The 12,925-nt window shown below is 45.9% G+C and overlaps 1 protein-coding gene across 6 annotated transcripts in view; it reads right to left on the bottom strand.

The window, feature by feature from the left end:
- Nucleotides 1–12,925, bottom strand: part of Arhgap22 (Rho GTPase activating protein 22) — a 157,500-nt gene that overhangs the window by 68,094 nt on the left and 76,481 nt on the right. For all 6 annotated transcript variants that reach the window (NM_001436722.1, XM_087588215.1, NM_001436723.1 and 3 more), the window contains 1 exon segment: nt 4,945–5,032. In NM_001436722.1, coding sequence (NP_001423651.1) covers nt 4,945–5,032 — 88 coding nt within the window.

Below are 12,925 nucleotides of genomic sequence, written 5' to 3'. Positions count from 1 at the left end.
TTAGGCGAGGTCACTCAACCTTCCCTTCTTTTGTTCCTTCCTTCTTTGTCCATGCCGGCCTCAAAATGGTAATTCTCCTGCTTCAGTTCTGTCATAGTGGAGATTACAGTACTTATTGCTATTCTAGACCCCAACTTAATTATTATTATTCCTTTTCTAGCCACAAGGCCCCTGGCTGGAGACCCCGTTGGAAACTGCAGTCGCATAAAGCTCAGCCCAGGACAGGCTGACCCAGAGGTACTGGTCCCCTTCTGTCAGCCATTTGACCTCAGGGTGGTTCACCTAACATCGCTGGGCTGCCACACCTTCATGGGCTATAAAGGGAGTGAAATATTATTTCTAGCTGTAGCCAGAAATCTCCCAAGTCCCTGGGATTAGGTTGGTAGGAAGTTCCATGACTGCAGAGCCCCTGGACAAAGGGCAGGAAGGAGAACCACCCCAGGGCCTCCATCAGCCCTGAATTCTCTACTCATGAATGTGCAGGGCTCAGAGGCCAAGGGCTCCCTTACCCACCTCTTCTGCTTTTCCAGAGTGGCCCCGGCACCTCCCTGCTTCTACCTGAGGTCTTGGGAGGAGCTGTGCCACAGAAGCAGTAAAGCACATACGAGTTGTTCCGAGAGCCACACAAATCGCGTGCTCAGCCAGGCAGTAGCTTCTGTGCTGGGGAAGGCGTCCGAGACCAAGCCCTCAAACCTCACAGATGAAGCACAGAACGATGTGAGCATCTGGACAAGGCTCAGAGTCGGGTGCTCCAGGGCAGCCTGTGTGGCTTGGAAAGCCAGGTGGCCTAGGTTTGGGCCTGCTGTGGTTTTTAGGGTCTCCACCAAATCTCATGTTCAAACTGAACACACACACACATTGTGGAGTATTTAAAATTAGGCCCGAAAGAAACAATCACATCCAGAAGGCTCTGCCCTCATGAAGAACCAGCCCACTCCTGGATCATCACTATGGACCCGCCGTAAAAGCTAGTTTGGCCCGCATCTTCTTGGCACTGCTTGTGCCAGATGATGCTTTGCAATATCTTGGGGTTCTGCCGGTTCCTTGTTGTTGGAGGCACAAAGGTCCTTGGCCCACAGATCACCCAGGAAAGAAATGTCAAACACACAGGGACTCTTCTCAAAGAGGAGATAAAATGCCTGTTTTTCTGCCCACAAGGCTGGGAGTGGATTTGGTTGACAACTTGGTGACTCTTATGCGGTCTGCAGAGGCAGACCTCACCCACTTTTGCTATAGATTCAGACCTCACCCAAATTCTCCATAACGGCTATCCCAGGCTTCTACTGCCCTAGACCTTTTCTCATCCTTAGGGGAGATGCCACATGGACTTTATGGCTGGTTGACCTGTATTCTATCTCGGTGGGAGAACACACTAGACTTGAGGCTTTTTAGCTGTAGAACCCACCCTCATGGTCACACATACTTTGAAGAGAAGTTTTGATGTAGTCACAGTAAGCTTTACTTTGAACCTAGAGTTGGACTGACTGTTGCCTGGAAAATTTTTTCCCCAAATTGTACTGTGTTTTAACTGTACTGATATCGAGTCTGATCCAGGTTGATGAAGTCAATCTGAACTAAGTTTTTCATTTTCATCTCTTCAAGGGTTCACTTCCCTGCCTGGATACCTGCAGGGTCCCCCCCATCCTGTGTACAGGAAGATCCTTACTAAGTATAGCCTCTTAAGCTTCAATCTCCCAGTCCCCAGAGCCATGATCTGAACATACTTTATTAGTTAAATGTTTGTGTGCATATATGTGTATGTGCATGTACGTCATGTGTACATGTGTATGCATGTGTGTGCATGTGTATACATGTGTGTATGTGTGTGCATGTGTGTGCATGTGTATGCATGTGTGTATGTGTGTGCATGTGCATATGTGTATATGCATGTGCACATGTGCATATATATGTGTGTGTGTGTGCATGTGCACAAGTGTGTAAACTCAGGCATGAACATGCCACAGCATGCTTATATGTGGAGATCAGGGGACAATTCTTCACGTCAGTTTTCTCCTGTCACCTTGTGAAATCTTAAGATAGCACAAGGGTCAGCAGGCCTGCACACAAGCGCCTCTACCTGCCCAGCCATTTTGACAGTCCACTTTCCTTTTTTAGGAATCTCCCAATCTGTGGGATTAGATGTAACTACAGAACACAGACTAAGGCAGAGCTTCAGCTCCATTAGCCGGCTGTGCACCAGGGCACAAGCAGCTGCTCTTTCTAATCTCCAGGGTCTGTTTCATGGAAGCAGGTATAGAGCAGGGCTTGAGCATTGTGATAGGCAGACAATGGCTTTCAAATGTCCGCATTCTTACCCCCCAGAACCTCATAAATATATTGTTTTATGTGATAGGTGGAATAACAGGTCACTAAATATCCATTTCTCAACTATCAGGACCTTTAGAATATATTGCTTTCTGTGACAAGAGACCCATCCTTCTAGACAAAGAAATTCTTGCAAATAGCTCTGCCCCAGATTAGAAACACAGAGCTGGTGACTCCCCAACCTGTCCACCCACAGACTCATTCTAAGGGCAGTACGCTGAATCCCACTGTGCACTCTGGCCTTGTTGGCCAGCTGCTTCCCGGGCCCAGGGACTGTACCTCCGCCTTTCCTTCACCAGGTCCCTCAGTCCTCACTGCCCCAGGTAATAGGGCCTCCTTTTTCTTCACTGCAGAATCTTTATTCCTGTCTCACGATGAACCACGCCTTCCTTTTCCTTTTTTTTTTTTTTTTTTTTGCCCAGCAGAGTTTAGTTCAACCATAAAGAAGACTTTAATTGGATCGTCCTCAGAAAAAGGAGTACAACTAAAGGTCACTGCGTTAAGTGAAATAATCTCAGAAAGACAAATGTATTTTCTCTCTTTTGTGGACCCTAGGTTCTACATAGACATCGAAAATCTTATGCACACATACATATATAACATACACATTATATACATATATACGACATAAAAACAGAAATGAGATTAAGGTATTAGTGAAAAAGGGTAAAGCAAGGCCTTTTTCTAACTTGTGGCCCAAGCCGCACCTGCTTGTATTTTCTTTTTTTTTTTATTATTATTTTTTATTTATATGAATACACTGTAGCTGTCTTTAGACACACTAGAAGAGGGCATTGGATCCCATTACAGATGGTTGTGAGCCACCATGTGGTTGCTGGGATTTGAACTCAGGACCTCTGGAAGAGCAGTCAGTGCTCTTAACCACTGAGCCATCTCTCCAGCCCCTGCTTGTATTTTCTAAGTGCAGTTTTAAATCCAAGCCGGGGATTAAAGTCATGTGTCGCCACACCCAGCTGAAAAGTGTGTGTTCGTACTTTCACCTATGCCTCTCAGAGTCCCCACGAAGGTGGCCTGCAGATTTCTGGCCCCAGCCTAGGCCCATCTCACCCCTTGGCAGACAGAAAGAGCCAGGTCATTTCCTCATAGTGTTTGGGGTGTCTACTGCGCCCCTCTGTGACTGTCACTGTACCAGCTCACAGACTCCACCCATGGCTAATCTTAAACCTTCAGCAGTTCCCAGAAGAAGTGTCTTGTTCACGCTCCCACCCCCTAGTCATTCTTCTCATCGTGCTGGTGGTTTCTTTCCCTGCAACTGTCCTCAAGGACCTCTGTCACATTTTGGTGCACACATAAGATGGACCAGGAAAGCCAGGGTTAACTCCAAAGCGTGAATCTCTCAAGAGCTTGCAGGTGGGAGTTGGACGGATGCCTTCAGCCACCCCTTGCCTGGGTAAGACACCCTTCAGACCTGCCCTGCACCATCTCAGATGGCTCCAGTGAGTCAGAGCTGCATGCCATTGTATCAGTCCAACCCCTAACACACCCTGACTGGTCCTTTCCCTGTGCTCTGCCTCAAGCTCTGGGGCCAGATCCTGTCTCAGGCTGATTCTGGTGGAGGTCAAGGAAATAAAAACTCTGTCAAGATGAGCCCTCCTGTGATGGGGGCTCGCAAGACAGACACATTCTTAGCCCTGTAAGGACCCCATTGAACAGGCTGGAGAGATGGCTCAATAGTTAAGAGCACTGACTGCTCTTCCAGAGGTCCTGAGTTCAAATCCCAGCAACCACATGGTGGCTCACAACCATCTGTAATGGGATCTGATGCCCTCTTCTAGTGTGTCTGAAGACAGCTACTATCTATCTATCTATCTATCTGTCTATCTATCTATCTGTCTGTCTGTCTGTCTATCTATCTGTCTGTCTATCTATCTATCTATCTATCTATCTATCTATCTATCTATCTATCTATCTATCTATCTATCATCTTTTTTTTTTAAAAGGACCCCATTGAACAGCCTGGAACTGTGAAAACCTTTTATATAACTGCTAACAGGGGTAATGAGGTCTGTGGGGAAACTGTTTCCCTCTCATCTTACTGTAATTCTGCTTTGGGACTCATAATAAGCCTTAAGGACCTCTGAATTAGTTAACATTTGACGGTGACCCTTTTCCCACTTGTAGGTTTGCAGCCACGCCCTAAGGCAGTGGTTCTCAACCTGTGGGTCACGACCCCCTTGGGGTCACCTAGCAGATACCGACATTACTATTCATAACAGCAGCAGAGTTACAGTTATGAAGTAGCAAAAAAAATAATCTTGTGGTTGGAGGTCACCACAACATGAAGAACTGTATTAGAGGGCTGTAACTTTAGGAAGGTTGAGATCCACCTCCCTAAGGTATCTTTGTTTATTGGCTTGGGTTTATCATGAGTGTAAAAAACCTATATTATCTCTTATCTAAGAACTAGCTATCCAAATAATAAGATTAAAATCTCTAATTTCTTCTCCCAGGTTTTCTGGCTTTGGCCACATTTTCTGCCTTAGCTTTAGGACAGTATCTGTCCTCCTGTAAGAAATGGGATTCTGGGATCAGGAGCAGAGTCATGCCCCAGTGGGACCACCAGGACCCCCTCAGTACCCATCGGCACCCTCCACCTACCTGGTGTAATCTCAAACAGGTGCTTTCCTGGGTCGTCAGGGTCTGGAAGAAGCTCAGTCACTTGTGTCCCTTGTAGAGAAATAAATCCCTGAAATGGAGACAAACACAAGCAAGAAACATGAGCCGGCTGGGAAAGGGGCTCTTTGGAGTCAGGACGGTGCTAGGACGGGGCCCAGCCCTTCTCCTGGCAAGGCAGGTTGGGTACCAGTGGGAAGGACATGTGTCCTTTCTGTAGCACAGGCCTAAGCACAGAGGACACCCCCTCCCCATCTGCACATAGAACTGGATGGTGGGAGGCGCTCTTCTAACAAGGGGTGGGCCCAAGGGGGCGGGCCAGGACTTCCCAGTGTAAGACTAGGCAAAGCAAAACGGGGTGGGGGGTGGGGGATAGAGAACAGAGCAGGACGTGTGTTATCCCTCCCCTCTTCATTCCAAAGGTTCACTGTAGGAGCCCATGTGTGGAGCATGAGGAGAGAGCCCTGGAGGTGACATAAGGGACAGGCAGCATCCCAGATCTACCTGAGTTCAACCTGCCATGGCCAGGCACAATGAAGTTTCACTTGTTTCTCATTTGGTTTAATTTGTGTATTCAATTAATTTCTATTAATTGATTATTAATAAATTAATTAATACAGTGCTGGGGATCAAACCCAGGGCCTCTCATTCTCTAGGCATGGGGTCTGCCACTGAGCTGCGTCTTCAGCCTGATGTTTTACTTTTTCACCTACAGAACAGGAATCATCAACACGCACAAAGCCACAGCCTAGACAGTGCCTAGCACAGCTGTCTCTTGGAATCCAGGGTGTATTGGTTCCAGGATTCCTTTGATGCTTTCTCTGAAGCTCAGTCTATCTGTCTGTACAATGGGACCACGACCCTCACCTTTCAGGAGCATTCCATAAGCTAGGTTCCGGCTTGGTAAGTCCTACATGTGGTGTTGCTTCTCTCACCATAGCCCAGCCAGAGCCTTCTTTGCTCTCTGGAGCATTTAACGTCACACATGCCAGCTTTGCTAAGCTCAGACTCCAAGTGGCTCGACTACCCACACCTCTATCCTCTCCATGGAAAACCCACTTTAAGCTCCATTCCCGCAGTCAGCCCTTCAGGTTGAAATCCTGACTCAGCTTCAGGTAAACCACATCACTTCTCTGTAGCCTAGTTGCTTTACCTGTGCAATCAAACAGGTTCTAAGCGGAAACGGATGGGTACCTGGGGTGTCCTGAGCGTTGGTCCTGGCACTGTGAGTGCTTGTTTTTGAGACATGGTTTCACCAGGTAACCATGACTGATCTGGAACTCACCGTACAGACCAGGATGACCCTGAACTCATAGAGATCTTCTGCCTCTGTCTCCTGAGTGCCCATGATTTAAGGGTGTGTGCCACCATGCTGATCTGAGAACTGTGTGTCAGCGAAGCAAATCTTTCCGTTATGTCTGGGCTCCACACCAGGTGGGGAAACATATCCACGAGTGGGCATTTGCCCAGGTGGGTAACTCAGCGTCTGATTCACATTCCCCATCTCCGTTCCTGTGACGGCTAGCAGACACTCTACTCTCCGGCCTGGACCTTTTTAGCGTATCCCCATAATGTCTCCATAGGAGACGATACATCCCATTGCACAGATGGAGGAACAGAAAGGTGGAGCATTAACTTGAAGCAGAGTCAAGTCTTTTCTGGCAAATCTGGGCCGTAGCAGGGCACTGGGAGCCTTATGTCTGCAGGTATCTGTGCTTCAGGGACATATGGAAATGCCTCCTCTCATCTAAGCAGCATCCAGGCAGCATGGTGTCTGTACCCACAGAGGCTTGCTCTAGGGAAATTATAGCAATAAACCAGGGATCCAGCTGGTAATTGCAGTAACCGAATTACTGGTTGCATTCTTGGTAGGAAGCCTGGAGCTACAGGGAATAAATTAGGACAGCAGCCCCAGGATTCAAGAACGCGCTCATTAGAGGGCGTGGGCGAGCCCCATCACCAGTCTCGGCACATGCTGTTTCCCTAAAGGACTCTGAGATGGGGTACTTTGCTGTGTGCTTCCCCTCCGCTTCTAGAACTGTCATCCACACAATGGGAGTGACTGTATCTTCACCAACATCACTTTCTACTGAGGCTAGAGGGAAAAGCAGAAATAGCTTCTGTGGTGGGAAATGGTACTATGTTCCTGGCTCTTAAGTCTACACGATTGACTAGAAGCCCAGGGGGGCAGGTGCTGCTATTACTACCTCCCTGCACTAGAGGACGGGGTGGGACTGGGATGGGGAGGCAAAGGGCGGGCTCCCATCTCTGCTGCTAGCAAAGGCAAGCTGGGATTTGAGTTGTCACTTCCCATCCTTTGTGTCCCCTTTGTGTCAGCAGCTTCTGACCAGCTCAGCTTGCATCCAAAGAGCTGCTGTGGGAGAGCCAGATGGAGACCTTGGGATCCACAAGTCCCTTTGTACTCCCGTGAATCCCTGTGTGGCCCCATCACTGCAAGGAACCTCGACACCAGCCTGTGGGTGGCTTCACCCAATACCGCACCACCCCCGACCTTCCTAAAGTCAGGATAGAAGCTTAGATCTGAGGGTACCGGGGTGGGGCGGGGTGTGGTGGGCCCAAGAAGTCTGCTCTCCCGTTAGGTGGTGTGCTGTGTGTTAATACTGTAGTGAATGTGTTTGTAAGGAGTCTAACAGAGAAGCATTCCTATAACAACAACCTTGGCCTTGCCTCCCAGGCTTCCACAGAGCCTGACAGACCACAGTGCTCTGGGCCTGCGTGGTTTGACAGTGTAGAAGACAAAGCACCCAGTTTACGTTGTGCCATCCTCTGTAGTACACAGGTCTCTTCCCTCCATGATGTCACTCAATGTGGAGTTAGGGAGAGACTCGCTCTAGCGTTTGCCTCACGAGGTTACCTCAGAGCGCAGGACGCAGTCCATGGAGCCAGTTGAGAAGGGACACGGGCGAGAGCTGAATTCTCACCTTTCCTTTCACCACGACTCATTTAACTGAGGGTCTGGGTGAACTGTGCATCACGGACCCGCTTGCTCAGAGCAGAGCCGGACTTCACCCTGGAGTTTTGAACTCCACAGTTCTGGAGAAAGTAGACGAATCTGTATTTCTGCTTAACTTTCTGATGTTGGTGACCCCAGGAATACACTCTGAGACTTGCTGGCCTAGAGCAGTCAAGGGTGGGTGCCTTTCCTGTGAGTGTAGTCCTTACCTAAATTACTCCCTGGCCCACTGTGACAAGGCAGTGATCTATTCCAGAGAGATGGGCTTTGGTTGAAATTCTGTGCCCTCGACATGCAAATCACAGGAACAATGAGTATCCACTCCTATCCTCTCAGACAACACCCCAACCGTAAAGTTTTGGGTATATATCCCGGGGAGCGACCTACACGAGCATTAGCAAGCAAGGCCTAGCTGGCCTTCTTAAAATAGTGTGAGGCAAGGGGCTGGGTACTTGAGCTCTGGAAGGGGCCAAGGTCACAGCGTGCACTAGAGTGTGATCCCTTATGGGTACACAGGGAGAGCGCACAAGCTCTAAGGCCCTTTATCCTTTCCTTGGGTCTGAACTTACCATGAGCATTGGCTGTTGGGAGATTTTCTCAGCCTACATGTCTGAGCTCATCCCTAGAGGCTGTAGCTGACTTTGCTCATCTCACCAGAGTACCCAGAATGCCTGACCAATTCTAGAAACTGCACACAGAGAACAGAGAAACTGCACACAGAGAATAGAGCTCCAGGAAGTGGGTAGGACAAGACCAACTGAGGACTTTTGGGTGAGAGTATATTTCATTGACAGCAGCAGCAAATTAAAATGCTTACTTAAAAAACCCGTCGCTTAGCTGGTGGTCCATGTCTTTAATCCTAGTACTTGGTAAGTAGAGGCAGGCAAACGTCTGTTAGTTCAAGGCCAGCCCCATCTATGTATCAAGTTCCAGGACAGTCAAGAATACATAGAAAGACTCTGTCTTCATCCCTCTCCCAAAATCCACTGTCTATAGGACACATTAATGGGACCCGAGAGCAAACCTCCCAGAGCCAATGCTCCAGATAAGTTCAGACGCAGGGAAAGGAGGAAGGGCCTAAAGCTTCTGTGTTCTTGCTGTGCGACTGTGCCACTCTAGTACAGACTATGAAGGAGTAGTTTAGTGACTAGCCTCACTCCTTATCATGTTCCCTCACAATGGGGAAACTAGGGTGCAGCTTGACCCTTAAGTGCTGTTGGAAATTCTGAAAGTCTGCTATACCAGATCCTGTGCCTATTGGTTATCAATTGCTACCAACACACCCAAAACTTAGTGGCCTAAAACTATAGTATTAGTTTATCAAATGGCTTCTGTAGGGCAGGAGTTTGGAGGAAGGTTAGTTAATTAGTCAAAGCCTTTTAAGGAGACAGTGAAAATACAGAGACCTGAAAACCTGAAGGAGACCAAAGATACGTTTTCTAGCTGCTCCCTCAACAGAAGCTACAAACCAGACCCAGAGTCCTGAGGTACAAAGTAGTGTGTGAGCGACAAACGTGGCAAGAGGGGATTAACTATTCAGCTCTTCAGAGGAAAGCATATTTAGTGAGCTTGAGAAAAGGAACCCAGAGAGAAGATCATTTTTCAAAAGGGGTCCTTAGAAGATTCTACAGATTTAACTAAGAAACTTTTATTATTTTATTTTTATATATGTATTTATTGTATGTCCGTCTGTTGTGCGCAGAGGTCAGAAGAGAACTTGCGGAAGTCAGTTCTCTGCTTCTAGAAAACTTACACATCTGATAAACACTTTCAGAAAAGTTGCAGAAACAGAATTAACATAGAAATCAGTTACTTTTCTACAGACAAATAATAGACTTGCTTAGAAACTGAAAAAAAAATAACCTATTTCATTCAGTCATAACTTAAAATCGTAAATCTGTGGGAGGACTTGGAAGGGGGAAAGGAATAGGTAAAAGGATACAAATGCTGCCCTTTCATGTATGAGTTCTTTGAATAAAACTTATGAAGACCTCGGCATAATCCCAACCAAGAGACGACAGAGCTCTACTCTCAAGTACTAAGATAACCACAAAGTGGCTACAGAGGTGGTTTATTTGGTAAAGTGCCTACTGTGCAAGTGCAAAGCCCTGCCTTTAATGCTTCAGAACCCACATAAAAAACATGTATGGTGATGTGTTCACCATCCCAGTGCTGGGAAAGTGGAGACAGGAAGATTCCTGGGGCTTGGTGGCCTGCCAGTCTATCCGAGTCAGCAAGTTCAGTGTAGTAAGAGGACCCTGTGTCAAAACTAAGGTGAGAGCAGTTGAGGAGGACACCCCATGTCAACCTGGTCTCTGCACACACACACACACACACACACACACACACACACACACACACACACACACACACACACAATAACAGAACAACCCAGAAGGCCCTGAAGTAAACTCATACACTACGGCTACCAATTTTTGACAAAGCTGTCAAACATACACACTGGAAAAAAGTAGTGTACTTAACAAAGCAGTGCTGGCAAAATGGATGGACATTCTTCTGTAGAAAAGTAAGAGCTGGAGAGACGGCTCAGAGCGAAAGAACACTGTCTACTCTTCCAGAGGTCCTGAGTTCAAATCCCAGCAGCCACAGGGTGGCTCACAACCATCCGTATTGAGATTCAATGCCCTCTTCTGACCTGCAGGCATACATGCAGGCAGAAAACTGTATGATGTATATGTAATAAATAAATATTTTAAAAGAAGTTTAAACTTATCTTAAAAAAAAAAGAAAAAGAAAATTTGGTCCGTATCTTTCGTTCCACATAAAACTCAATTCAAAACAGATTAAAGACCTTAATTTGAAACCTGAAATGCTAAAACTTCTAGGAGAGAACACTTCAAAATAGTAGTACAGACAAGAACTTTCTGAGAAAGATTCAATTAGCATCAGAAATAACTAGAGGTTGACAAATATGGCTACATAAAATTATTCTTTTTAAAACTGTATATATATATGTGTGTGTGTGTGTGTGTGTGTGTGTGCGCGCGCGCGCATGTGTGAATGTGTGTCAATGTGTGTGTGTCTGTCTGTGTGTACACCTTTGTCACCATATGTGTCTGGAGATCAGGAGGAACAAATAAAATGTTGACTAAAATAAATTTGCCTTAAATATAGACAATGGAATAGGCTGTATCATGCTACTTCAACCAAGGAAGCTGGAGTAGCTAAAAATAGAAGAAAAGGGAGATTTCCATCAAATGAATACTCTGAATTGAGAAAAGATAATACACGAAGGTACCAATTTCTTGGTAGACCATGATGATGTTAAAAGTCTAGGTACCCAGTAACAGATCTTCAAGACACATAAAGTGAAATATAATGATAATAAAACATCGTAACGTCTCAGCCAAGCATAAACATGGGTTTCTAAGGTGGGAAGTCAACCAACCTGGGCAGTGTAGCAAGAATTGTGTTTTCTCTTATGACTCCTACTGACCATTGAGCTGGAGGCTCGTGTGGTATGATGAAGCCAGAAAAACAAAGAGAATCATCCACATTGGAAAAAAAAATACTAAGGCTGTATTCATAGGTACATAACTGTCTTCTAAAAGATACTAGAACAAATACGTTCTTCAAAGTTGCAAGGTATAAGATAAACCCAAAATCTAAAAGCATGTTTTTATACAGTAGCAACAAATAGGTTTGGAGTCTGGAAATAGAAACTGTTTTAAACAGTATCAGAAATCTGCAATATTTGGCAATGAATACGATAAAAGATATTTAAGATCTGCACACTGAAAATCATAAGCCATTGCCTGGAGAAATGAAAGTCGAGCTACAAAAATGGAAGCTTTCCTGTTGACAAGGTGTCAACACCGTCCAAAAGGACTTATACATTCAGGGAAGTTCCGGTCAAAATTGGGGTGGGCATTTTTGTAGAAATGGGCCAAATAATTCTAAATTACATGGAAAACCAGAAAAGACCTAGAACAGGTAGACAACTTTGAAACACAATAGCAAAATGGAGATTTAAAACTATGATGAGTCTTATTATAAAGGTATAATGAATGATCAAAACAAGATACTGACATCAGATACATCAAACAGAATAGAAGGTTCAAAAACAGACCGGTACATATTTGAATAACTTTTTTGTTTTCTGAGACAGGGTTTCCTTGTGTAGCCCTGGCTGTCCTGGAACATTGTCTGTAGACCAGGCTGGCTTCGAACTCACAGAGATCTGCCTACCTCTGCCTCCTGAGTTCCTCTCAGTCTGTCTGTCCGCAGCATTAGTAACTCTTCTAATAAACTCCTAAGTCCCCAGTAACCTGTCTCAGTGTCTTGTTGAGCCACCTGCCCTGTGCACAGTCTAACAGTTGGGTGTTTTAAAAACAATTTTATGCAGAATTCAAATCAGAGTTGCTTATTATGGGATGGGCTTCATCTTGTCTTTCTATCCTCTTTGTGAAATTATTTATAAAAGCAGCTGAGGACAGCTGCATCTTTTGTTTGAACTATTTAATGACATTTATGCATGTTGGTGAATATACTGTGTTTTACAATACAAAAGATTTATTGATTTGTTTCATTTTCGATTATGTGAATATGTGTGAATGCAAGCACGTGTGCACATGCACGCACAAAAATACACACACACACACACACACACACTTTATTTAAAAATATGTAATTGGGCTGGAGATTGTTCAGCCATTTGGAGTGCTTTTTCCACAATCATGAGTAGCAGAGTTTGGATCCCAGCACCCACATGACAAGTGACAAGTCAGGTTCCCCCCCACACAAATGTCTTTAATGCCAGCTCTGAGGCAGGACAGAGACAGGAGCATCTCTGGGGCTTGCTGGCTTCTAGCCTGCTGGAGATGTGAGCCCCAGGTTCACGAGAGAACTTGCCTTGGCAGATCAGGAGGCAAGCTGTACAGGAGGGCACCTCTTCGGCCTCCGTGCGGTGTCTGCTTTGTAAACAACCCCCCCCCTTGCTGCAGCAGTGATGCATCTGCAGTCTTAACTCCT

The sequence above is a fragment of the Rattus norvegicus genome, chromosome 16, assembly GCF_021556685.1.
Source record: "Rattus norvegicus strain SHRSP/BbbUtx chromosome 16, alternate assembly SHRSP_T2T, whole genome shotgun sequence".
In the NCBI taxonomy this organism is placed as follows: Eukaryota; Metazoa; Chordata; class Mammalia; order Rodentia; family Muridae; genus Rattus; species Rattus norvegicus.
Note: the sequence above shows the minus strand (reverse complement) of the source record. Positions and strands in the feature narration are given on the sequence as shown.